Below are 27,117 nucleotides of genomic sequence, written 5' to 3'. Positions count from 1 at the left end.
CACACCGGTACCACAATGTCCTTGTGCAGCTCCAACACTCTGCACACCCCTGTGCACACACATATATGTGCATGCTCGTCCTTGCACACATACCCACAGACCTATACACACCTGAGCAACCCCACTGGTTTGGGCAAAGGACATCTGAACATCAAGACAGTAGTTTCGGTCTCTGAGTTTACACTTAGAGAAGTCTAATCTGGGACAACACAAGTCAGTGAATATTGGGCCAAATCCTTCTGTACTTAATTTTCTTCATCATCATTGTGAAGACGAATAAAACAACAGCACGTTTCTCATTGTTTTTAATGTTCTTTTATTTCTATTGTACAATAAAATTTACATATAAATATGTTCAATATAAATTTATTTTTCCCATGAAACACCTAGACATTTTATAGTTTGAATAAGAACTGCGTCTGCTTTGTGTTTCTTTCCCATTTACAAAACTCAGTGCTTTTAGGTTTATGCAAAATTGTTGAGGATGAGATCACATTGATCTGCTTGGTTCATGCAATCTAACCTGGATACATATGACATAGGAACGTGGTCATCCAAGAAATTCTCAGGAATCAGAGAAGTAAGATTTAGGGTGATTAGGCCCTGGAACAGCCTCCCCAGATTAAGTAGTCACAGCACTGAGCTTGCCAGATTTCAGGAAGTATTTTGGACAGTGCTCTCAGACACAGGGTCTGATTTTTGGGTAGTCCTGTGTGGATCCAGGAGTTGTACTTGATGATCTTTTTGGGTTCCTTCCAAACTGGGATATTCTATGGTTCTATGGTGCTAAAAGTATGTTTAGTCAACAATGCAAACCATCTCTCATACTCTAATAACAGAGCATAAGATGATTCTGTCTGTATTAGGTGGGATGAACTCAGGATATATTCTGAAGTAGGAGCAGTGTTTGGTCATGTGTTATTTCACTCGGAAAATCTGGTAAGACCATACCATAATTCAGGGCAGACAGCAGGCCAAATCTTCACTGAGCTGAGAAGGTAGCAGGATCTTTGGCAGGTACAAGTGGAGTTCAGACACAGTATTCATGTGAATGAATCACCACATCTTTCTGTTTTGCAAAAGGTGATGTTGATCTCTTAAAAGAGGCCTACATATGCCACAAAGACTTCTGACCACATTTCTAGTGCTCCTACCAGGAAGTTTCAGAGAAAATATCAACTCGTTGTTCCTGTAACATTTCCTCTGAATCTTGTTGGATTTGATGAACTTTGCTGAATTCAAATCAGGGTTTCCAGGGGAACTCTGCCAGTTTTTCAGCAGTGCACCGTGACGTTCACAGCTCCGAGGCAAATCAGTTACATGGACTAACTGAGGACCAAGGATTCTTTTACTTCAGGGTCTCCAGCTCAGGAAGATGCCCTCTGTGATGACAGCTCTTGAAATGAAGAAAAGGGTCTGGGGCCATGAGCTGGCACTCAGGGTGGTATTTTTAGTGATTGGGTATATCCATAAACAGTTATTTTCTGCTCTTATCCAAGTTTCCTCAAGATGGACTTTCCCAAAATTTGATGAGGTGCCCTTAATCTGTCAACATCTGCTTATTCTATCTTCTTCTCTTTTTAAAAATGCCATATTTTAAAATGAACACTGGAAATTTTCTCTTCTAAGCATTTCTTCTTCCAACACCCCATCCCGTTGACTGAGCATGAGCGTGCCTTTAGTCACTTGGAAAGACAGGACTCATCCTTTGCTGTTGAGGAGAGAGTGGCTCGGAGCTCGTGCTGCTGCCGGGTGCCTGGGACTGGAGGCCTGACTCCAAGTCCCCCTCCAAGAGGCTCGGCTGCTCCTCAGTGACAGTGACTTCGTCCTGCTTGGAGGTGCCGCTGTTGGGGCACTCGGGTTGTGTTTGGTCTGGGCTGCTCTGCAAAGGCACCAGGCCACAGTCCAGGCTGGTGACTGTGTTTTCTGGCAGGCTCAGATCAGCCCCTTCAGCAGAGCTGGGAGAAATGAGTGCCTGAACAATGACCTCCTGCTCTCCGTCGCTGCTGGCACACGGGAGGCTCTCATTTGAATTGCAGCAACTTGTGCTTCCCATGAGGTCTCTGTTGATGGAAGCACTCTCTGAGCAATCAGCACTTGACCTGGCTCTTCTGGGTTCACAAGAGCTCGATTCACCTAGGAAGGAGTGGATACACAGGGGTTAGCATCCAACTTCCTCTGCCCATGGAGGCAAAGGCTTCAGAGAAAGCCTTTTTCATCCTTTGGGAAAACAGGGGTCAGCTGAAGATGTCAGGTATGGGCTTGAACGCCAGAAGGAGGTACAAGCCCACTGAAAGCATGAATTCTACCCATGTTGCTGACAAGCAGTGCTTTGAAAGCTGGATTTGCACCCTTACCTGCCAGGACCACGCGTTCTGCTTTGGAAGGCTCCCTGGCACTGCTCTGCAATTGGTGTTTGGCCATATGGGATCGTTTGCGCAGGCAGAAACAGGAACACCAACTGCCAGCAGGTGATTCCTTCCTCTTGCCGGGAGAACATGGTCTGCAGAGAAAACAGAGCAGTCGTGGTGCAGGGTGAGGGAAGAGCTGCACCGAGCCCTTGCCAGCAGTTCCCTACTCCTGGCACTGCCTGCTTACTGCTGAAACACAGCTTAGAAACGCGCTCTGTTTCAAACAGCAGAGGATGCTTCCATTCCTACAGCTCAGCCCTCAAGTCCTGCTGGCTACATTCCTCTCAACCGTGTCAAGCAAGATGCGGAGCATGTGAGCAAAGGCTCAGCAGCAGGACAGGAGCTGGCAGGCGTAACTGCTTTCTGAGAAAATGGTGCAGCCATAAGGGAAGCTCAAAAGCATCTCTGACTCTTACGTTAACACCTCCTTGGCCTCAGCTCACTGCCATCTTTAATTTCTAGTGCCAGCAAGTCCGACCAACAGCTCTGCTTACAGGAGAAGCGCAATTGGTTTCAGGTGCGTGGCCCTGAAATCTGGAAAACCCCAGTGTTTCCAGGTACAGGCAGCACAGGCCAGGATAGACACCAGCGTGGCTTTCTGCATCTTGTGACTGCCTGCCCAACCAGGAAGGAAAGGCACCTTGTGTGGCTGAACTGAGCCCATAGTGCAACTGTTTTTTAGTTGAGTGCTTGGAGATATAATGGACAAAAAATAAACCAATAGAAATCACCTGAACAATGATGATAGGGGCTGGAAAGGGAATTCCTCTTTCTTTACCTTTCAGATGGAAAATCAATGATTGCGTTGAAGTTCCTCAGTACAGCTGCAAGCCCTTCCTCCACTTGTATCTTGCTGCTCCGTGTTGCAACAGGAGAGCTGCTCTGGCCTCTCCTCTCAGCCTGTGCCTCCTGCAGTGTGAGCAGCTTTGTGGATGGAGACACCCACACAGACTTGGGCCCAGGCAGAGAACTGTGCCCTGCAAGGGAAAACCACAGGTGAGATGGAGGAGGAAGCAGCAGCACAGCCATCCCAGTTCTGCATTTCTCTCAGACTTGCTTATCCGAGACACTGGAAGAAGAGGAGCTCAAAATAACCGTGTGCTCAGAGGTATGCTCGTGGCAAAGGACACAGCCACAATTAAGAGCAGCTCACTGTATCAAAAACAGGCAAACAAAAATCCTAGAAAAACTAGGGGTCTGGGATTTCAGAAAGCTTTGCTGCCACATTTCAATCAAGCTTCAACTGCTTGCAAAAAATCTTAACAGCAGTGATGGTTTTCTCCATGTAAGGTTTGTGTTTGGACACACTAAGGATCCAGGAATGGGGCACCATATTCTAATCTAAGCCCAGAAGCCTGCTGTCTCCTCAACAGTAATAGAATTTTCAAAGGTCTTGGAGAAGCCCTGGATTGGATGAAGCTGTCAGATCAAGATCAAGCTAATGGAGGAAGATGCTCACCTACTCCCTCTCCCATGGCTGGTGTGGATTTGGAGCAGAAGATGACATCTGTGTGGCTGATGAGTAATTCCACAACAGCTGACTGTATCTGCAGCTCCATGCAAGCAGCTTTGCTGGCGCAGGAAGATTGGCTCTGCTGGGATCTGAAGAAAAGGCAGATCTTACAAGTCATTTCCCCGAGGTCACTTCCCCAAGTCTGAATTTCTGTAGCCAAAAACTGTCAAGCTGGGCTCTGGAGACTTCCGCAGTGGGCAAACAGCGATGCCACTGATGTGATGCCACTAATTCTCCTGGATGATCAGAGACACAGCAGTCCCAGCTAAACAAGTGAGTAGAAACTGTCATCTAGAAATTGTGCACCTGGGTTGGGGGACAGCAGAACTAAGCATCGTGTTGAAATGGAAGAAGAAGTTTACCTTAAGAGGTTTGGAGCCCACACTATCGCTAAGTTCTTAGCATGCATGTTTATCACCGAGCAGATCCCTGCCAGAGAAATCAAGTGTCTTATTAAGTCCCATGGGGACAGTGCACTGGTGGTCAGCACTGAGGCAGACTTGATGCCTTCCAAGAGGCATCTGGGGAACACAGAAACACAGAATGACCCGGGTTGGAAGGGACCTCAAGGATAATGAAGCTCCACTCCCCCTGCCTGGCAGGGCCACCTATCTTCCACATTTACTAGACCAGGCTGTCCAGGGCCACATCTAACCTGGCCTTGGACACCTCTACGGATGGGGGATCCACAACGTCCCTGGGCAGCCTGTTCCAGGACCTCAGCACTCTCCTAGTAAAGAACTTTCCCCTAACATCCAACGTTAATCTTCCCTCTTTCAACATAAAACCATTTCCTCTTGAACTGATATTATCGGCCCTTTCAAAGAGTTAACACCCCTCCTGATTATACACACAGCCCGTGCCATCAAGGCCAAGCGGTGCAAGCACTGGGCAGCTTTACAGCCTGATTGCACAGTGCAGCTCCTCGCAGCAGGCATTCGTCTCCAAGTCCACTTTGCTATTAACCCCATTCTACCAATAGCAGGAGAACAGCAAAGGAAAAGGAATTCTCACAACCATTGTGAATAGCTTAAATAAGCACCTCCTGGCACCACCACAAGTGCCATCAGTGAGAGGCAGGATGTGGCAAAGACGTGACTCATGGGGCTAACAGAAAGAAGACCTCAGAGCTGGGGCACTGCTACAACCACTAACCAGGATGGCCAGGGAACTGGTACGTGTCATTTCCAAGACATTGCCCTGAGCTTATAGAGATCCTGGCATACAGCTGCTCGGTCAGCAGAGGGTTCAGGAGCTCCCTGAAATACATCTTACACAGGGAGCTCACGCTGTGAATGTCTTGGACGCTGAGCTCAGGAACCTGCTCCATATTGAATTCATGGCTGCAGAGAAGGACACAGAATTGGGCAGAGGGCTTTGAGGAAGATGAAAACAAGTCCAAAGCCACACAAAATACAGTCAAGAAAAGGAAGGACTTCTGCAGAGCCTTCCATACGGTCTCACATCACAGTTAGAAGCAGGAGAGCTCTTGTGGCACAAAGCTTGGAGCTGGAGAAATCAAGGCTGCCTCTAAGATAGTGCTTGCTAAAAGACTTGTGCTCTAGACACCTCACACCTTCAGTGTTCTTCTTTGGACATATCCCAGGATTTCGGTGTCCTTCTTGCAGTGAGGGGCCAAGAACTGAACACAGAACTCAAGGTGAGGACTCACCAGTGCCAAGTACAGGGGGATGATCGATTCCCTGCTCCTGCTGACTCCAACCTTCTGCATTCCAGTTCCAATCTAAACCATTCCTGCGGTGGTAGTGCTTGAATCCTCATTTGGGGCTGGACCTCAACAGGTCAACACATCAGAAATAACACAATGTGCATCTTGAAGACGTGTCTCAAAGCCCAGAAAATCCAACTCTCTGACCTTGGCACAACTCACCAACCAAGAGCCAGGCCTTGACAACTTGGCTGATCTGAGCACATAGGAGGGGGCCAGACAGTGGACCAGAAGTGTCCATTTCCACTGAAGCTCCTTGTAGAGAACAGCACCAATCAGCAGGCGTGAATCAATTCATTCACAGGCTTCACAATGAGTCTGTTTCTTTATAAAAGAAACCCACATCGATTCCTAATCAAAAAAGGGAGGAGTTAATATGGACCAAAGAAGTTTCTGTTCCTACGCTTCATCCCTCACCCCAACTTCCCTTGCCCCATCCCCAACTCCTGGATGATGCCCACAAGCTTAAAGGCAGGTCTCAAACCCACAGGGCTCCGTTCACAATACTCCATCAGAATGGATGTTACACTTCTTCTATACACTCAAACAGACTGAGCAGTGGTATCTCAGTCACTTAAAACACACAGAAGCATCCAAACCCAGAGCACACACATCCCTTCCTGTGGTACTGCAGCCCACAGCTCACCTTCACACCTCTGTTGATTCCTGGTGTTTTACACACATGCAGCCTCGCTACGGTTCCATGGGTGTCACACAAGACCTGCAGGACCTCTTTCTCCGCAAACCCCACCTGTTGGGTGTTTCCTGTTGGCACTGAACATGAACAAATCTACCGCTGAGCAACAGGACGTGAGACAAACAGCAGAAAACAACCAACCTGCAGAACTAACTCGTTTGGGTTGGCCCAGATGTTAGCATGCTCCCTTTCCATGGCCCAGGCCAAGCTTGATGAGCTGCTCCTCTTTTGCAGAGGGGGAGAACGCTGCAGATGGGATGTGGTGGCTATGCACACATCATGCCTTTCTCTTGCTTTTCCTCTCTCCATCTTCCATTAGCAAACAGCATCTATAAGCTTTCCTTCCTGAAAAAATCACTGGTTAAAAACGAATTGGTAAGCTTGCTTTTAAAACTGCCTTCTTTATGCAGCTTGATGCTTTAAAGCAGAAGCTCACCTAGCAATGGTGGGTCAAGTACAATTTGCCCTTGGTCAATCCATGCTGACTATTCCTGAAGATTCTTCCTCTTTAAAGCTCTGTGTACATCCAACCTAACTCCAAAATCTTATCAACTGTGCCTTATCACTTTCCATTGCATTTTAAAATCCTCACTGACTCCTTTACTTGTTCCCTTGCTTGCTATTTCTGTGCAAACCAAACACTGGAGTTAGGGTTCTTGTAAAATGAACCATGGCCTACAGGTAGAAGGCACCAAAATTTATGCTTAACATACTTTGCTCAATCTGTATCTTACTTCGGTCAAGGTTTACTAGATACTGAAGTATGGAGTAAGCACTATATACAATGAGAAGTAAATTTCTGGATTAAGTGCTATATTTTTTCTGTAAGAAACTAGCACTACATCTTTACACACCTGCTTTGTTCTCTGAGTATTTAGATCAAGCGGAGATTCTTCAAACACTGAAGCTACATCAGAAAATTCCATGGATCCAAACACATCTGGCACATGGCTGCAGTCTGGCACATCTTCATTATGTCAGAGCCTTTTCAGACTGAAAAGAAATGTGCCATTGAGATTCTTTTGCAGAATTAAAAGAAAGATTTCATCAAAAGATTTCATCACTAAAATCTAAATAAGATTGCTTTGCAAGTTCCAAACTATGGCTAAGAGCTAATGCAGGTCCACAAGCCAGCAGCAAAAACTTTTATATTATGTTCTTAATACTGTAATTTTGGATTTGACGTTCATATCAAGAGCAGAAGGGAAATTACTCTTAGAGCTCAAGTCATCTTTCACAGCCTGTGTCAACAAGAGCAGCACCTCATAGCCTTTGGTTTGAAGACCCGGACCACAAGCTAGCTAATGATTTTACACAGAATTCCAGAGTTCAAGTCATTGTTTCTATTAGGGCTGCAATTCTACTGAAAGCCTTCAAGTTCATCACACTGAATTATCACTGGCACCACACATAACTCCACGTTACATATGTGATCACAAGCAACCTGGCAACTTCAGACAATTCCAAAGCACTCCACGTGCACTTTGCTACTAAAGTACAGAAAAAGGAATTAACATCAGAAATAGCTGCAGTCAAAACCATCTAAGAATCCAAGTCTCCAGGAAACAAGGAAAGCAAATCCTCTCCAGGACTGTCTTCTAAAAGGAAACAGATCAGAAAGGTGAGATCTTTCCCCCTTTGATCACCCACTCATGTAACGTCCATGTCATTTCTAAGTATGCTGCCCAGACCAAGACTGAGGATGCTTCAGAAGAAGACCTTCCCTGCTAAGCCAAACAGAACAAGTAAGGTACCAAAATATGTAGAGCCAAACATGGAAAGGTGCTCTAAGAAGGTAAGCATCACAAGAGACCAACAGGAATGCTTACACAATCCAAACAATGCACAATGTCTGTTCCACAAGCTGCCAAGAGGAATGTGTGCAGTACTCACAGCGCACCATGTACACTGCTTACTGCAGTCATACAACTTCGTAGGACCAGACCAACTTACTGAAACATTTTAATGAACAGACCGAACTGTATGGAACTAGGAGGACAAGTGGTGAGAGACCACAGGCTGAATGCAAGCCAGCAGTGTGCTCTGACAGAAAAGAAGTACAACAAGATCATCAGCTGCATTAAAAAGCAGCACAACCAGACCACGACAAGTCATTCCTGCTTCAACACTCACTGGACCACATCTACAATACTGTATCTGGTTTTTGGCCAGGAAGGATAACAACCTGAAGCAAGTTCTGGGGATGACCTCCAGCCTGTGCAGGGGGCTGAAGCTCCCACTCAGAGAAGAGAAGCTGGGGAGAATGATCTTTGTTCAGAGTGCCTTCCAGTAGCCTTAGATAGAGGGATTTCATAAGATGCCTAGGAAAATGCTCATGCTGTAATGATTTGCTTTACTGAGAGATACCAGCAGCTTACAAAATGCCAAGCTCTAACCTATTGGTGAGGAAATATTCAAGCCTTCCAGTACCTAACCTGTGCTTCAAGACTTCAGTGACAGAAAATCCATTGGATGGGGCCAGAGGAATGCATCTCACCCCATACCCTCTGTACAGCCACCATTTGTTTAAAGGATCACTCTTCCTTGAGGCACAAAACTAGAGCAGGTTACACAACAGACTGACACCACAAGGGCTTCTCTCTAGATACAAACTGCAGCAAAGAGCATCACAAAAATGGGAAACCAACACTCAGATCAGATCTGTGTCTCTGCTCCGCTCATTAGGAGCATCATGTTTTACTCCCCTTTCAGAGGAAGATACTTCTTCAAGGATAACAAAATCCAGCTCAGCTACACAACACAGTACCAAATAGCAATAATTATCTAACATTTCCTGTAGGGAAAGAATCCTAAGCACAAGTTATTCTCTGAGTTTCAGCTGGAACTGAATTATTTTCTTCAGTGTCTGATTTAATACTACGTTTTCATTCTAGAGAAACAATGGAGATAGCGCAGTGATGCTTACAGTTGCTGCCAGGCAGCGTTGTACAGAGCCACAGTCAATCTCAGCTGAGAGCCCAAGGAAGTGAGAAGGAACAGAACTAGGACAGCTGACTTAAACTGGCCAAAGGATATTCCATACTATATGACATATTGTGGAAGGAGTTTTGAAGGGGGTAGAACTTCATGTAAATCTCTTCCACTACTAGGAGGCTAACTGGACACTGATTGGTAGGTGGTGAGCAATTGCTTTTGCATTCATCATAACTATTATCCTTTATCTCAGTAAATAATTCTATCAATTCAATCAACCCATTAGTTCTACTTTGTGTTACTTCTCCCGCCTTAAGTTCTCTCCTGCAATCCACTGGAATGGAGTGGAGTACTGTAACTTTCTCTCCCAACAGAAAAATAAACACCGGGCAGATTTTTTTTTCCTGATCTGTACACTGGCATCGCATCATCCATTTCTAGCACACATAAGAAGCACTGCATTCTTTATTCTTTGGCATGCACACCTGGTGTTAAATCATTCAGTAATAGAACATTAAGACATTCACCCAAACAAGTCTCAGGATTTGGTACAGTGAACATCTATTCAACAGGTACAGACTGCTTTACCCACCTGCAGTGCTATCTCATTTCCCCTTGGAAATGGATGAGGTATGGTTTCATGTTTTCCCTCTCTCCCAAGAAAGTGGCTATGCAAGGGAGGAATGAGAGGCACAAAAGAAGATTCAGGTGGCCTTAAGCAAACCCAAGCATCTATAGCACAGTTTTTTTTAATTATTTGCTCAAAAGAACAGGAATTATCTAGAATTTGATTATACATTTCCACGATGCCAAGGTATCAGCCTTGGTTAGTCAGTGTCATACCATTTTTTTTTTTTATTCATTAAGTCTACTGGCCCTCCCCACCTCTAAAACTGCAGTAATACAGATTTCAGAGACCTGGTTTTGCTGAGGTACAGAGCTTGGGCCTCAATGACAGAATTGGCCATTGCACTGGCACTTTTAAAAGCCTTTTATCAGAAATGAGACTCTAAAGGGATCTGGCACTCAACTCCAATAAGATGTTCTAAAGCCTTGAGGGACAAAAAAAAAGCACAAGCAACAAAGGTCAGTGCTTCATTTTCCTTATCTGTATTTAATCATGATACTTTAGAATGAAACTGAAGTGTAAAGAAATTTATACTTAGTACTAAACTCAATTTTCTCATGAGATAATTACCAAAGTAGGCTTCTTCTCCTTCCTTACTCATTTCCACATTTTTATCTGAAAATCACAGAGAAGACAAATAGGACATCCCAATGCTATTTAAGCAGCCACTGCAAAGCAAGGGACTGCACTTTGAAGGAACCATACCATCAATGTGCTAACAGATGACTCACTAAGAGACATGTAAAAGAAATTGCATGCCAGTACCATATATCTCAGGAACTTGGAGTGCCTGCAGCCATAAATAGAGCTGTGCTTCAATCGTGATTTGTCTGGTTCTGGACATGTTCTAGGATAAGTTCATCCTGAAACACAGTGCGTGGTCTTGTTTCTTTTCTCCTTGATCACCTGGGTTTCCCCCCAGAGATGGCAGGAAACAAGACTGCTCCCACATGGACATTCAGTGACATCACAAAACAAACCCAAGTCAACTTGTTGTGAGACACTGAGATTGGACATCACCGAAGAGATCATCAAAGGAGATCTCAAGTTTAGACTTCGAGGTTAAGGCTGCGCAATGTAACAATACAATGACAACTAAATAAATGCCAACTAATCCTTGATATGTTTTACAGGCGGTCAAAAATCTGTGTGCATTTTGCCAATTTTTACTCAGGCCCATCATTGCAATTGATACTTCATACAAGCTCATATTTCATTATCACTTCTCATTGGCGCTGTTTGCAATTTTAAGTGTACTGCATTATTACTTATGAGGAATTATATCAGTTACCTGTCACCAGGAATGCAATTAAAATAATGCACAGGGAAAGTGGGGCCTACTCGCTGGCTGATACAGGGTGACAATTCTCAGCTGTGTTAATCAGGGTTACAGCTGATGAAAGATGAGACCTGTTTGTTTCATTATTTTGCTTTCAACGTGGAGCACTGCACTATTCTGTTTTCTGTTTTTAAAATGCTCGTTGCAATGTTTTTAGAGGAAAACCAAATAACACTAAAATAGTGCTAGAAGCCGAACACTGTTATTAGATAAAAGCGGCTCTAATGCATTAGGAGGTGTTGAGTTAATAGGAAAAGAGCTTTGATTCACTAGCCCCTGTCTAACATGCTACTACAACAGAAGTAAAAAGGCAGTAGGCAACTCCCCTCTAATCACCTCCTGTTAGCTGCAACTATAGGCAAATTGCTAGTGAGGATTAAGTGGGGAGACTATCACAGGATCAGTGTCAAGCAGAAAAAAGACTCAATTTGTGAGCAATCATGACTCCCTAATCACTTCCCTAAGAGCTTTAGGAATTACTAACAGTCGTCTTTAGAACTGTGGGCGCATCGTAAATACCGACCTAAAGAAACCAGGAAGCTTTTTTTTTAAAAAAAGCAAGAGATATGATTGTGGCAATAGATAGATAGATAGATAAAACAGTTAAATACATAAATAAGAAAGCATCTGAAGGCTGAAAAAATAAATAATTCATGTTCACCAATGCGGTACAATCTTGAGATTATTAAGATTTAGATATATGCGTGTCAACACTGTGAATTCAAACCGAGATAAGCTAAGGCTTGCACGGTTTGGAGGCTGACTTACAGACAAATCCGTCAGTAGTACAATAAGTTGAAAATGCCCGTACTGGAGCAATGCTGCTCCACAAGAGCAGTGGGAGAGATTCTACTGATTACGTATTTCCAGGCAGTTGCCACAGACTAATTCCCTGTCAATTATTTTATTCCCTATTACTTTTACACATTGACTTTCCTCCTGTAAGCACAGAAATCTTAACAGCACTCATAAGTGTTATTTCTTTTTAATAATGAAAAATAATAACAAAATGAAAAATGCAAACACCTATTTAATTTAGAAAATGAAAACTCTTACTGATATTGACATTGGCTTGTAGTTTGTATGAATCATAACATTACACTGGATTACAAAATTCAATAAGGACCACAAGCAGTCATTTCATAGCACCTAACAGATCTTTAAGTGCTGGTTTGAAGATTCAACATGCCCAATAAATCAATTTTTATATTTTATTTTACTTTTAGGCATTAGCTTTATTCTTCCTTTGTAGTTGGAGTCTTTATTGGCTCAATCACTCGATCAAAAATTCTATTTTCCATTATTTTTCTTACTTAATTTCCAAGTGGCAAAAATAACAAAATTAATAGCCAGCCATTAAGAAAAAAAAACAAACAAAAAACCAACCAACCAAACAAAAAAAAATTGCCACAAAACAAAAAGACTGTTTTAGAATAAAGCATTTTTCCAAACTGCTATTGCAAAAGTCAGTCAGTCAAAGTAAGGCACTACCTGATAGACATGTCAGGCTATTACTCAGCAAGAACAGGTGACAAGATGACAGTAAACGCAAAGGTCAGACCACCACCAGACTCACAAAGTGCCTGCTATTTTTAGGTTTAAGTATGTTTCAGCAATTATGTTTTAAAATAGAAAATAAATCATTAAAAAACGCATTATCAATACCATCTTAAGAATAAGCCATAGTAGCCTTTTTTTTGCACTATACCTGTATATCAGAACTTGGTATCACTAACATTAATATACAAAAAAAGAATGAAAAAAAAAACAACAAACCAACAATTAAGACTCGGTAATCAATCAATGACAATTTCTTCTACTACTGTACTAATACACTTAACAATAAATAAGCCAAACAGCTTGCAGGTTTTCTATGCATCCCAGAACTGAGCTCGAAGCAGTATCTTTGTAATAACATTCTAAACTACCTTTCAGAAACTAAATAGGTCCTTCTGCAGGAAGGAAAAAATTCCCAGTAAAAAGTAATTGAAAATTAATAACAATGTGTGTGTCACTTAACCCCAAATCACAAGGAATACTATCAATGCAATACCAAAACACATTGAACTCTGATGCTGCGTTATGCTAGCTTGTTTACAGCAATTTGTCCTTTCAGAAGTGAAGAAGAGAACAAGAAATTTAGGAAGTATTTTCTTTCATTTAAATGCTTAAAGTCAGAAATACAGTGCAGACTGCCTGTACAAACAATTCCAGTGTTGATATTAGGTAGGAAATCTTTTGTCTTTCTCATGTAAATGCTTTTAAATCAAAAGATGCAAAGAAATTCAGGGGTAAGAAAAATGAAAACCAATTGGAATATGTATGTTATATAAATGCAAAACAGCTGAACTAAACTCCTTGCTGTCCTATACCTTGAGAAGTATAACATAGATTAAAAAACACAGAAGTACTGCATCCCATCCCAACTTCACTATAATCATCAAAGCTGCTTTCTCACTGTGTTACCTTGTCTTCCCCTTTCACAAAGAAAAATACCAACTGTATGGATAGATACAGGTACAAATATATACATATTCATAAAAGTTAATTGTTTTTTTTAAGTATATAGTGTGTGTGTGTGTGTGTGTGTATGCTGCAATGTATTTCAAAGCTGGAAATTCTTGGGTATTTCACTGTAGTGTGCTGTGAATTAACAACAGCAAATTTCTTATTCCTCTTATTAATCTGAAGAAAAAAATATTTACTGAACAATATAGGCTGGACTTCATTAAACCAGTCAAATCCAGACATCTGAAATCCACATGGAACACCCACTTCCTTTATATAGGCTGGACACATGACCTGGTCAGCGAATCAAAAGAGAGAACCTTACAGAATCACATGCACGTGTAAACATTATTGGCACTCACCCTATCAAATTGCTGCTAAAATGTCCTCTGTCGGCATACCACGTCCCCACTAAGAATAATACTGATCTATTACTGGTAGTTTGTCACGATTATTCCACAAAAATCACTAAACAACAGATTTGTGATAATAATAAAAGATCTTTGCAGCATAATGAGTCTTCTAAGAGCCTTGTGTAAGGAAAAGGAAAAAAGAGCACCACCAAAAAAAAAACCTAAAACCCCACAGCTTGTCCAATTAACTATCATTAGCTCCCATTTTCCATCAATTTGCACCCTCTCTATGCAATCAAAGGTTTCTAAAGGGCCAATTTTAATTAGTTCAAATAACAAGAAACAATGTTTATCTGTCCATGCAGTGCAGTACTCTGTAGAACTAAAAGGCAGACACTGCAACACATTTATTGCCTTCTAGGTCAGCATCAGCTGTAGTTTTAGCAGCTGTAGCTAAAGGCAACTGTACTGTAATCAAGCATCACAGGGACATCTTTGCTTTCTCTCCTTTATTTTTATTCTTTCTGCTTCCTTGCTGAATCCCCTATTTTAATATACAAACTCACCCCACTGTGAAGTAAGCCCTTGCAGGGTTGGATAGCCACGAGAATGTTAGTGGCTAGTGGTGAGCTCCATGGAGAGGGGGGAAAAAAAAAAAAAGAAAAAAAGAAAAAGAAAAGCTTTTAAAAAAAGGCAAAACGTCAGGGGTATGCGTAAGAGAAGGGAAAAGGGATGGAAAATTAATAATCCAACAGGCAGGTTCCCTCAGTGTTATTAATCATGCTGCTTCTCACAAGCCAGAGAAGAGCTGAGATTTGCACATGGGAGGGGAGGAGAATGTACACTATTGGCCAACTAGCTCATTCCTATACATCTCAGCCAATCCTTCCTTCTCCCCCTTCCCTCCCAATCCCGCCCCCCACCCCCCCTTTTTTTTTTCCTCCTCTTTCCTTAAGGTACAAATATATCTGAGAAGCAGTTACAAAACCCTGGAAGATGAAAAATCATGCTCCCAGGCTAGGCAACGCTTGGTCCAGTTAATGCACTATAAACTTTATTTGAGCTGACTTCTCATTTGATCCCCTTGTGACAGGGTCAGCGAACGGCAAGCAATTCCATCCCAAATCATGCCATAATCGAATTGCTGCCTATTTCCCGAACCTATAATGAAAAAGGCAACCGAAATAATGCAGGTAATGTTGGCAGCCTCCCCTTGCTGTCGTACATTATTACTGCCGATTGCTTGCCTCCATTTCCCCTGTACTCTAACAATGAATATATTTCACAGCTCACTTGCTTTACTGTGTGGGTGGTATGGCACAGACACCTACATGATATGAAAGAAAATCTAAAACAATAGGGTTTTGTTTCTGTGCACAGCACCTAACAGGCTGCTGGTAGGAAAGGCAATTTTGTCAAACTGCTACAGGAAAAAAAAAAAAAGAAACAAAAAAAAATCCAGGAGACCAGTGAGGCTTAAACAAGACTTTGGGCAGAACGCTCCCAACTCTTCTTTATCTATTTAACCTCAGTGTCACCCGATAATCTATAGCACGATCAAGCATTTATTGACAGTCCTCAAATAAATTAAATTACACTGTCGTTTCTAAAGGATCAAAGTTAGGGTTTCCTACACAAAATGCTTCTTCAGACAGGAACAATTTCACTGGCAGTACACATAAATCCTGAAAACACACAAATCAACAGCCTGAAACATACGCTGAGAACTCGCTCCATTAGAAAGAAGAGCAACTCCTCCAGTTCACCGACACATTACAACTGCTGATGCCAAATCTGCCAGTCCTTTTCTCACTCTTCCCCCCACTGAAGTGTCAGTGGGGCACGTGCCCTGGAACGGACCTCACCACTCACGCTATGCTCAGTCTGCACACTGCTGCTGTCCGCCAGCAGCATCGCCGCCTCACTGCAGCTCCAAAACACAGCTCAGAGCTGTACGAAGCAGGCAGCAATTGGGAAGTAATTACGTTTTCAAATGACATACATTAACTGCGATTGTGAAGAATATTCCCTTTGATCCGCTGCTGGATGGCATAAATATGACTGTTTATATAACCTTCTACTTTGAATCTTACTTTAAAAGAGTTTGAAGCACAAAGCATAGCATGTGAAGACTTATGTAATGAACAACAACTATACTTAACAAGGACAAAGCAATATTCCGGTGCATTTCCCTTAAAAAAAAAAAAAATGCCTGCAACAAAAGTCAATGTGTGTAACTGAAACTACAGCAGCATCCTATGCACAACCCAACTGACAGCTTTGAACTTCTGTGAAAGGCTGCGCTCACACCTAAACTGCCATGCGGTCCATTAACAACCCCAGGCAAAGCAGACACCCAACCCAAATGGGAAACACAGCCCATCTTCCATCCTGACCCATGGGAACATTTCAGGGCAAACGCAGTAACTTTATCTTAAATCAGCATCAAATGTTTGGATCAAATTATTTGTCTGATACTGACATAAAGGGAAACAGTTACAAGGGCTAACAGCTGGAACAATGAGAATTTCAGCAACACTGGAGATTGCACAGTATATTTCTACTACATTAGAACCTTTGGTGATATTTACAATGTTAAAAAATACGGTATACAATAGTGGATTCAAATAAGCACAAATTTACTATGTGAAAGTCACTTTCAGAAAGCATATTTTAATTTTATCTGGATTATAATTGTTAATGAAAAATGTTTTCATTAATTGGCCAATACCCTCATTTCATTATCTCAGACAAGAGAAACAGAGGCTGTAAGTAGGCATTGTAATTTTAAAGTAATGCAATCCCTCATCTGACTGGAATACAGTATGAATATTTCACTATCTGGATGACTGTAATTTTTCACTTACTGCTCAGGCAGAACTGATTCAAGACTTTTTTTTTTTTTTTTTAATTTCTTTTTCTTTTTTTTAAGAGGAAAAAAAAAGATGCATGGGTTCAAAAGTGCATGCCAACATATGGACATAGAGTAATTATTTAAAAACTGAGCACTGGAGGCTATGAAGAGCAGATCTTATACGGGAAAAAAAGATCAATATAAAGAAAAAATTGTTCTGGATGTAATTGAAGTCATACATTTTTACACGACTTCTGCTATACACCCAATTACTGCTATTTATCAAACAGCAGACAACATTGAACCTGGCAGCATAAAAAACAAATTTTACTAAGTCAGGGGAAAAAAAAAAAAAGGGGGAAAAAAAATCATCAGAAAGGGAAGGAAAAAAGATACAAATAATAAATAATTCAATATTCCTGAGGAAAGCTCTTGCAGAAAAGACCTGACTGATTCAAACATCAGACGTGAGTCTGACAAGAGATATATCGATTTAGACAATTCTATCATTATTATTCCAGCCTGAGTCCTTCAGAAAAGCTGTTCTTTTTGCCCCTGTTTTTATTGCTTTAACTACCAACCTTTTCTCTCATACCTTCCTCTCTTTGAACTTGTACTCATTATGGCTTTAATCTCAGTCTGGGTATAAAACAATAAATAGAAATCCTGGGCTCATTTATCTGAAATGTAAGTTCAGTTTTCTTAAGACACAATAGTGGAAAATATTATATATATACACTCACACACACACACATATGACTTTAATGCTTTCTTAAATTAGGTCATTGCATCTTGAAGTTTCTGATTATGAGAAAAGGCCTTTGACTTCATGATTAAATATACACACGACAGCACTATTCACCTCCAATTTAAATTTGCTGAAAGCATACTTCTACCAAATTTATCACCATTTCTATATTTACATTACACTTGCAGGTAAACGATAGCAAAATTAACCTAGTTTTTAGCTGGTTTTCCTTAACTAAACAGAACTATATTGTTGTAGATGTTCTCTAAAAATAATCCTTGTAGGTCAACTGAAATCACTAAAATGAAGCTGTATAATTACTGGAAGAAAGCATTCCTCCATTAGGCATCTGCAAGCAGGAGTATTTCTATGCTGTTCGATGTGTTAATTACAACCAGATAGGATATGCCACAGAAAATTAACAGTCTTGCAAAGACATCAGAGGTAAACACACAAAACAGGAGCTGCTTAAGGGTCGTGAGAGCAAGTCAATTTTGAAGAAAGATAAAAGAACTGTCATGTATATGATTGCCTATGAAAGAGAAGAGGGCAATACTGCCTTGTTATCATCAGTTAATTAGGCACCACAGTCAGGCATGCATACACTGCAACATTTGCCATGGTAATCAAATGTATTATTCAAATGTGAAACAAAACAAAAGCAACTGCAACTCTGACAAGGAGGAACACAATTTGCCCACACAAAGGTGCTGAGTTAACTTTATATAAGAGTTAAAAGAAAGCTCGGGAATATATTATTTCAACTTTCTCAAATATCACAGCCCTTTACTTACATTCCACTTCTAAAGCAAATACTCTTTTCCAAATCTGATTCACGCACAGTGTGATGACCTTTGCAAACAAAGATGAGGATAACAAAAAAGTAGAATCAGTTATATCTTAACTAATTTCCAAATAATTTGATGACACAGCCTGGTCAGTTGCATTTCAGTCTCACTAAGGTTCACCTCGCTATACTGTATCACAGCTGGTACAAAATGGAAGCTTTTGGTCTGCTTTCTATTAGACTTGACAGAAAATATCCCACCCTAAGTTCAACAAGAATTATAACCAGGGAATGACAGAAAGCCAGAGGTTTTCCATTTTCAATATTAAGCTCCTAGATTACATCATTTGCAGCTCACCAATTTTTTCAATACACAGGTAAAGATCAACAAGAAAAATCCCACTGAACTTCTTCCAACTCTGTCAGACTTTCTCCCTGTGGTGGTGACTCCTCACCTACAGTGTGCACTCGCTGCTATCATTAAGGAATGGGAAAGCAGGGGAGACCTCCTTGATTCAAGCCTGTAGAAACACAACAGAGTTGATAGCAGGGAATGGCAGTTAACAGATGGGATGGGGCAAAGGACCTGAATACAGCCGATGCAATCAGACATATATACTCTGACATCCCATTTCCCCACACATCTGAGGTCTCTGCATTTCTCAAGGTTCCCAGTTGTTCCAAAGCAAATGTGTAAAAAGAGCATCTGAAATTGTGAATTCCCATCTCATTATAATCCTGCCTCCTCAGTTTTCCGCAGCACACAAGCAAGCAAGAATAGGGACTCCCCAAAATCACCCCAACTCTCATCTGTCAAACACCAATCTGATAAACACTGACTAAAAAGGAGAACACAGGCTGTCTTGTGTACTTTAAAAAGACCAAAATGCCGTCTATAGTTTCTTGTGCTCATTCTTCAGAATCTTTGTGTTATTTCCTTTTAATCAACTCTGCAGTTACATTTTGACTTCCTATAGCTGCACAATTAGTGAGCAGAGCTTTGTTGTACTTGGCCACAAAACATTCAAAATACATTAAAGAAAAATATTTTTGTTTGGTGTGCAGGTGCAGTCTAGCTTCAATGATTAAATTATTCTACAAATACCAATAAAAAGAAGTAATAAAAATACAAAATTATGTGGCAGGGTATTATCTATTAGGTTATTATTTTGAAGACATCTGCCAAGGAAAGATATATACCCGCAGTGAAAATCAATGCAAACAAAATATATCTAACAAATTTGTTCTTTATTTTCTCTCTCTTTTCTATCCTTTTTCCCACACAATATTCTCCAGCTTTGACCATCTCAATCAAGCAATAGAGTGAAGAATAATACGATACAGAACTCTCTCTTCTGATCACATTAGCCTAACATGGATCGCTATGAAACCTCCGTATATCCGTAATCTCAAAGTCTTCAGAGTCCAGGCATACAGTAATCTGTGAGGAAGAAGTAATATCTGTTTCTCTGGCACGGAGATTTTCTTTTAGTCAGTCTGTCACTTCCCATTTCAGTTAACAAAATGTTGAATGCAGCTCATCCTTGGACAAATATCACAGCTTTACAGAGTAGAAAACAGGAGGAATTGTTTCCAAACAGAGATTTAACACAAAAACAGATCCGCAAGAAATTCCACCAACTCCAGGCATACATACACTGTGGTGAAAGAACACGACGCTATATATGCCCTAATTCTCTATGCTTGCTTCAGAAATGCCTAAAATAGAGTTCATACAAAAACAATATTAAAAACATACAAATGAAAACAAAATCAACTTGAGACAATTCCACTTTCCTACTGTGCAAACAAATGGGCTTCACTCTTCTCTCTTTTGAATCAATGAAAATGCTTACTCTGGTCACAGACAGAAGGATGTGACTACTAAATTGGTTAAACATTTATCTTGCTAATACAAACAAGTATGTTTTCATAATCTACGAACGTGAGTATGTCTTGTAGCCAACACACAAAGCACCTGGACCAAGGAGCGGTGTGGGTACATACCAGAAAGATGGCATTCTGCAACATTCACTCCACATATTCCTCTTTATATTTTATTGCATTCACAAATCCCTGACTCCTTTAGCTAGAATTCAAACCGAAAATGAAGTAATTAATTACCCTCTGAGATTCACAGTTCACTGTATTTGTTACTCATGTTACATCCATGCTGCCTATTGTTTCAAGCCTCTGGAAACCTCTGGGACCTTTGTCAAGGATTAATAACAGAATGCTCGTCCTATAAAAGCACATACAGCTGTTTGATATGTAAAGAGAGGAATGGCTACATAAGGGAAATCAGTGGTGTTCCTGTCACTCTGAAATTGTTTAAAAACGCAAAATGAACCCAAAATGTTTTACCTTTCGTATTATTCTACCTGGCCAAAAAACAAAGTAAAATTAAATAAAATGAAATAAACAAATAAAAGCCTTTCAATTTTCAATCTGTAATGCAGTTGTTATGTCACACACATGGGCTCCTCAGTCATTTCTTTGCATCCACCTGGACCTTCTCTGATTTCTGCCTCTGTGTGAAAACACATTACACTTCACACAAAGTACTGAGAACACACAATTTCCTCACTAACACACACCTGTCTCACAATTGAAATGCAAGCAGGCATCTTTCGCTGCTTCTCAGTTAGCTCTTCCACAGCTTCCAGCCTTGCTCCATCTTGACAGGCTCTGAGACAGGGCTGTGCACAGCCATGCAGAGGCTCTTCCTCGCTCAGGTGTTTCAGACAGAAAAGGGATTCCCGAGCCAGGACTCCTCCAGAGGGAACCTGACTGCAGGACTGCATCACTGCTACCTGTGGGCACTTATCAAATAAGACTGAAACCATGCCTGCCCTTCCTATGAATGCTACATAGCATTAATTGAAAGCCAGATCTGAGATATGGAAGTTGATTAAATTATTTCTTCTCCACAAAAGTAATACTTACACCTATTAATTTCAATGAAGAGGTTACAAGCCTCTTTTTTCCCCCCTTTTCCCAACTTCAGCATGCCTGTTTTTACGTAAGACATTTACAATATTTAATGTACAAATAAATCAGCTATTTACTGCCCTAAGTTTCCAATCACTTTTCTGGATTAAACAAAGCAAAACAAAACACACAACTGAACATGAATTGTTAAGAACAGAGCAACAACAGCTCCAATTCTCGTTTTAGTGTCTCAGCATTGTAACATTTCTTACTGATGTACAAGAGAAAAACTGATTTTCAAGAATAAAGGTCAACACGATCCACGGCATTATTCTCATCAAGCCAATTTAATATTTCAGCCCCTTAATTTTAAGACATTGCAGTCTTATCAGTTTTTTTTCCATGCTTTAATTTGTTTGATTATTAGGCAAATACCATATCAAAGCAGTGAGACTAAAGAGAAATTTCACACTCTTCAACTTCAGTGAGGAATGCCCACCAGCAAGAAACTGAACACAATCCAACCTTGAATTTCTCAGGCTCCTCTGAGTCCCAAAGAGAGCAGGTAGGTGGTGCTTAGAGAAATACAGATGTCTGGGAAGACTCGGTGCATTATGAGAAGCTTTTATTATACATAACAATTATTTCCTGATTATAGCAGTGTCACATGGCATTTTTCCTACATCACTAGGAAAAAAACCCCACAACACTTTGGGATTTTAACAATCTCTCCGAATGTGTAAAATAAATTAAATATGCAGTACTATGCATTATCTTTCAATGGGATTGTGCTCCAAATGGGTATGGATATGATTACAGTATTAGCTTTTCCTCTTTTGCATTTAGAGCATTTTTTTCCCCCCGCTCACACTGATAGAATGAATAAATAATAATAAAAAAGGTATCCTCGATCCACTGAAATAAATACTTCTGTTATATTCTGTTGCTTCAACAATGAATAAAACAACCATGCAGGTTTATAATATCAATTCACAGGGCTCTTTCTGCTTCAGTGAACTGTTACTGAAAGGTTCAGAACAAAGCTACAGGCAGATCGGACAAAGCTGCTGTAACAGGATTTACATTATACTCAAACTGATAAGACCACATCAGAGAACTGCTCAATCTTCAGTACCTTTGATTGGAATAGCACAAGGGCTGTGAGTATTTTGGCTCTGAGCACCTGATCATAGCATCTGTATTACACCTACTAGCTTCAGTGCAGATCTAATCTTACACTGGTAAGATAATTTATGCTTCCTCTTTTCCTACCTCTCCGTCAAACCCCTTTGGATGGCAATAAAATGGGAGCGCAGGAAAGCTACAGTACTACTGAATAATCTATTACATGTGCACTTAGAAAAAGGAACTCAGTACTCATATATTAACATTTTTTGATATCTGTATTTACAGTAGCTAAAATTTTCTAAATTCAGCTAAGTGATTGCTGGCTTTTTGGTGGAGGAAGGGAAATAGAATGAGGAAGCCCATATCCCAAAGGTAGACAATCTTAATTCTCAAAACACAATTAAATCCTACCAGGTGAATTCACTGCGATGAATTCCTTGCAAGAGATGACTTTTCTTGTGCAGACTGAGCAGACACATTTCTGGATCCATTGCTGTATAAAGTAACTGCTACTTGTCATTTTTTTACCCCTTTCTTTTCTCCCACAGCAATTATCTCTTTTCAATCCACCCTGATTATGCCAGACTAACCCCAAATAATCTTTTTATTTCATTATTATTATTATTATTTGCATTCAGTCAACATTTTAATAGAAACTGAGCACGGCAATAAATTCCAGGCTTTCATTACACAAAGCAAAAAAACCTAACATAGCATATATGAAACTTAATGCTACCACAAGTGATTGCTCATTACTACCTACAAGGCTAATCCCTAGAAGTTCCTTGCCCAACGCAATAGCTAATACAAGGGTTTTTTGCTCTCTTTTTTTCCCCATCCCCAGCACCAGCAGACACTGATTATACCTTTCCTGGCAACCGATACTGCACAGTCCATGATCCGCTCTTTTTGACTTAAACCATGCTAATACTGGAGCAACAGTTCAAAAATAAGTATTGCAATTAAAATGCACACTGCTTTTCATGTCAAAGGCACAATGGCTGAACTCACCAGGGAGGCAGGATAGAAACTGCTCTGCGCCAAGTCTCTGAATTGATTCCTGCTGCTCTGAGTGCTGTTTGCCTGAGCATTTTGTGCTGCACTGTTGTGATCAGTCACAAGTTTGGGGCTCTTATTACCTCAAGCAAACCTTGGCTTTTGGAAGCAAATTCTCTTCCCAGAAAAGCCTGAAACAGAGCTGACTTGTGATATACAAAGCTCCCGACTCAGCAAGACAAAAAGCAAACAAAGGAAAGAATCATCTTCACTGAAGTTAATAGAAATAAAGCATTCATAGCAACTTTTGCTGTTGTCATGTTAAATAAAAATAAAAATATAAATCCAAATTAAATTGAAACTTCAATAGTTTGAACATGTGAGAAAAGAAAAAATACTCCACCACCCAAAATAAGGAAGCAACAGGGTGGAGCATTTGCACAGCTTTAACAAGTAATCACAGGTTTGTTTTTGTTATTCCCATACTGTATGTAAAGAAATAACTATGTGTCATAAGAAAATGCATTTTTAAGAACACACTATCCATAAATGACATCACTCTTCCCATCATATTTTTTCTTCCTAGGACTCAGTTACCAAGATGTAAGTGTGCTCCTAATCAGGTCAGGGAAGATGCCCCTACTTCTCTAAAGGGATTTAATGGCTGTTTTCATGACTGTGTGCACACACATTCCAAGCAACTTGTACTTAAGCTGTAAACTTTGCTTTGGCTACATGTTCTTTGGCAGCACCTGGTGGAGTTTGGATAAAACTACAATAAAACCACCGAAGAAAAGTTACTACAGCTGCAGTGCTTTTTCTATACATCCTTCTGATGAAGTCACTTCTCTAAAACACACAAAAAGTAGGAAATCCAAGTTAACACGAAAACAGATCTTTTCTTAGACTTTACAAAACATCAGTGGATATTTCTGTAGCACCGTCACGTCATGACCACAGTGCCTTGCCTCAGTCTTGAGGTCAGTATTCAAACAGCTTTTCATTCTCCTACTATTAAGGAGAAAAAAAAAAAAAAGAAACAGAACAAAACAAACAAGCAAACAAAAAAAATACTATCCCTACCATAATAAAACATGGAAGAAAATTAAGATTTGATACTTACGATAAATCCAACTGTCACCACCAGCAAAAGATAATAACAAACCAACCAATATCTGTATGCAAAATAATACAGTGTGACAAAAAATGAATTTCTAGAGAAAGCACCAGCCCTCTTATTGTCCACACCTCCCTGTCAAGGACCAGTAAAATCTTTTCCATTTTGTCATGAGCAAAGAGCCATCATTCAAACTAATCAGAGAAGTAGTAGGTAATTAGATATTATCTGCTTTCAGTGCAGAGCTTGTAAATTATGAAGTCCTATCAGAAAGTATTCACATGGGGGATGGGAAGGGGAGGACTCCTCAAAGTAGCAGTATAGGAAGTACTTAGCATTTTATGAGCCAGTAGCTGTCAAATTAGTCTCATTTGAAATACTGTAATTAACAGAAGGGAGCCTAACATACTTATCACAGTTAGCCACTCATATTCAAATAGTGTTGAAGAGTTTTGAAGTCCAAACATTTTTTTTTTTTCAATCCCACAGCACTGAAACTCCAACAACTGCCTTTAAGAACAATTTGTGCATAAACTAATGAAATACAACTATGGACACAGCCAAGATCATCTTTTACTGAATACTTTTAACTTCTTAAAAACAATCTTAAAACAAAATTTCAATTAATGAATGTACTAAGAGCCTATACTCACACTTTTTCACCTGTGTCTTCCAATGAAAACAGTATAATATTTTTAAGATTATGAAGACAGTTTTCCCTACTCAATTTGGTTTTGTGATGTCAAAGGTTTTAGTCAGGCAGTGTTCAAAATGCAGCATGAGATTAGTGTAGGACCACAGGTACTGAATTACGTTTATTTAGCACCATCGCTCACCTTTCCCATCCATCTTTGATGCACTCATTTTGCAAGCAGTTAATGCTGGATGCTGAAATCTAATCCAAGATGAAAGATGTATGGCAATGGGATACAAGAAGACCACTGAGATACAGAGTTCTCTACCAAACGTTCATTTTAAATTAGGTTCTAAACTTTCAACAGCAGAACCACTTCTACTTCCTCTTATGCCTATCTATCTCCCAAGGACTAGAAAGCTCTTTGCAGAGATTAAGCTGAACCTCACAAACCTGACAGCTCTGATAAAAGATATCTGAATGACCAGACCCACCACTAAAATGCAGCCACCTGTCAGGAGAGGCACAGGTGCACCAGGATAGTTAGAGTTTGTTTTGAGCAAAAACAAAGGGAAAACGTTCATCCTGTTCAAAAAAGAAAAGAGAGAAAAGGGAAAAAAACAACTGCAAAATTGTAAAGTACGCTTTCAGTGTCATAGCATTGGAGTGCAACATCTAACCAAAAGCAGACCCAACATCAGCTTCCCACCAGTAACAAGAAGCTCAGACAAGTGTTTTCTGTTCTGCTGAAAAGTTTGCAAATCTAACATTAACCCAAGATGCTCAAACCTAGAGACAACCAGATTAATTTCAGATCTTTGAGCTGGTGCTGTTTCTCTAGAGAACGCCCTGCAGAGCACTACAATACATATTTAGAACAGAGTTCAGTCTGCATGACTGTACATTTCTGCATGCTTCCAATATTTGAGAAAGGTACCTCCCTCACATTCTATAAATTAGGATCTTGCCAACCAGATACGTTCTTCAATGAACATTTTTAAGGCGTTTTCGTGTGTGCGTGTGTTCTTGATTCAGCAATCTTAAGATGTTTTTTCTAACTTCTCATTGGCATTATAACCTCTTTTTCTTTTAATGAAAAAGGCTGGTGAAATTTAGAGCACGCACAACTTTTTCTTTACCACTGATCTGCAGTCAGGGAAAAAGAAGAAAGGTAGGAGATAAAAGGTCCAGCAACTGGAGTTCAAGATCCAATTTCTTTAAATGCATTTACTTGAAGGCTCTAAAAGCCATGTTATAGTTTAATCTTCCCCAAACCATTCAGTTTCTGCTAGATTTAGCACTTTTGTCCCCTTGTATTCACAGACTTCATATAGCTTCTCCCAGGCTGGCAGGCCAACATATTAGAAATAAAATGCAATTCTGGTATCTGACACTTCAATTTAGCTTCTTCAGTAGCAAAGATCATCAACTGCACTGCTTTCTCCCATGACAGAAGATCACCTAAATATCACTTAACTGATGAGAGCTCTGTTGGTAATGCATACACTGTCTCCCCACTACATTACCACCACACTGCCTAGAACAAAAATCAATTTTTAATTGACTGGATTATTTGAGGAATGTGGTCCATCCGCTGTACTGTGCTGATAGATTCTCCTAGTTTTCCTGTCAGCAAAGACTGTAAAATTTCAAGCACCTTCAATACAGCAATTCACAGATTTATCCAGAAGCTTCAGCAATAGAACAACATTACAGTTTTTCAGCACTACCTTTCCATTATTCTCTTTTCTGGCTAGCAAAGTTAGGTCTACAAACCACAGTGCAAGTAAAACAGTAATGACACAGAAAG

At 40.4% G+C, this 27,117-nt stretch overlaps 1 protein-coding gene across 19 annotated transcripts in view; it reads right to left on the bottom strand.

Annotated features, from left to right (window-relative positions):
* Positions 1 to 299: 299 nt before the first annotated feature.
* The window catches only part of LOC146755229 (rho GTPase-activating protein 32-like), a 338,547-nt gene continuing 311,729 nt past the window's right edge, over positions 300 to 27,117 (bottom strand). For 11 of the 19 annotated variants that reach the window (XM_085526244.1, XM_085526238.1, XM_085526239.1 and 8 more), the window contains 4 exons: positions 3,871 to 7,343; positions 3,190 to 3,388; positions 2,358 to 2,503; positions 300 to 2,136 (listed from right to left, as the gene is read on the bottom strand). Coding sequence is in view for 15 of the 19 variants with exons in the window: in XM_085526227.1 (XP_085382353.1) it covers positions 1,679 to 2,136; positions 2,358 to 2,503; positions 3,190 to 3,388; positions 3,871 to 4,042 (975 nt within the window). In the remaining 4 variants the exon portion in view is untranslated. The remainder of the gene's footprint in view (positions 2,137 to 2,357; positions 2,504 to 3,189; positions 3,389 to 3,870; positions 7,344 to 27,117) is intronic. The other 8 variants (XM_085526235.1, XM_085526230.1, XM_085526231.1 and 5 more) reach the window with 8 other exon arrangements.

The sequence above is a fragment of the Coturnix japonica genome, chromosome 35 (genome assembly GCF_054131305.1).
Source record: "Coturnix japonica strain WE chromosome 35, WE-NBRP24, whole genome shotgun sequence".
Classification (NCBI taxonomy): Eukaryota; Metazoa; Chordata; class Aves; order Galliformes; family Phasianidae; genus Coturnix; species Coturnix japonica.
Note: the sequence above shows the minus strand (reverse complement) of the source record. Positions and strands in the feature narration are given on the sequence as shown.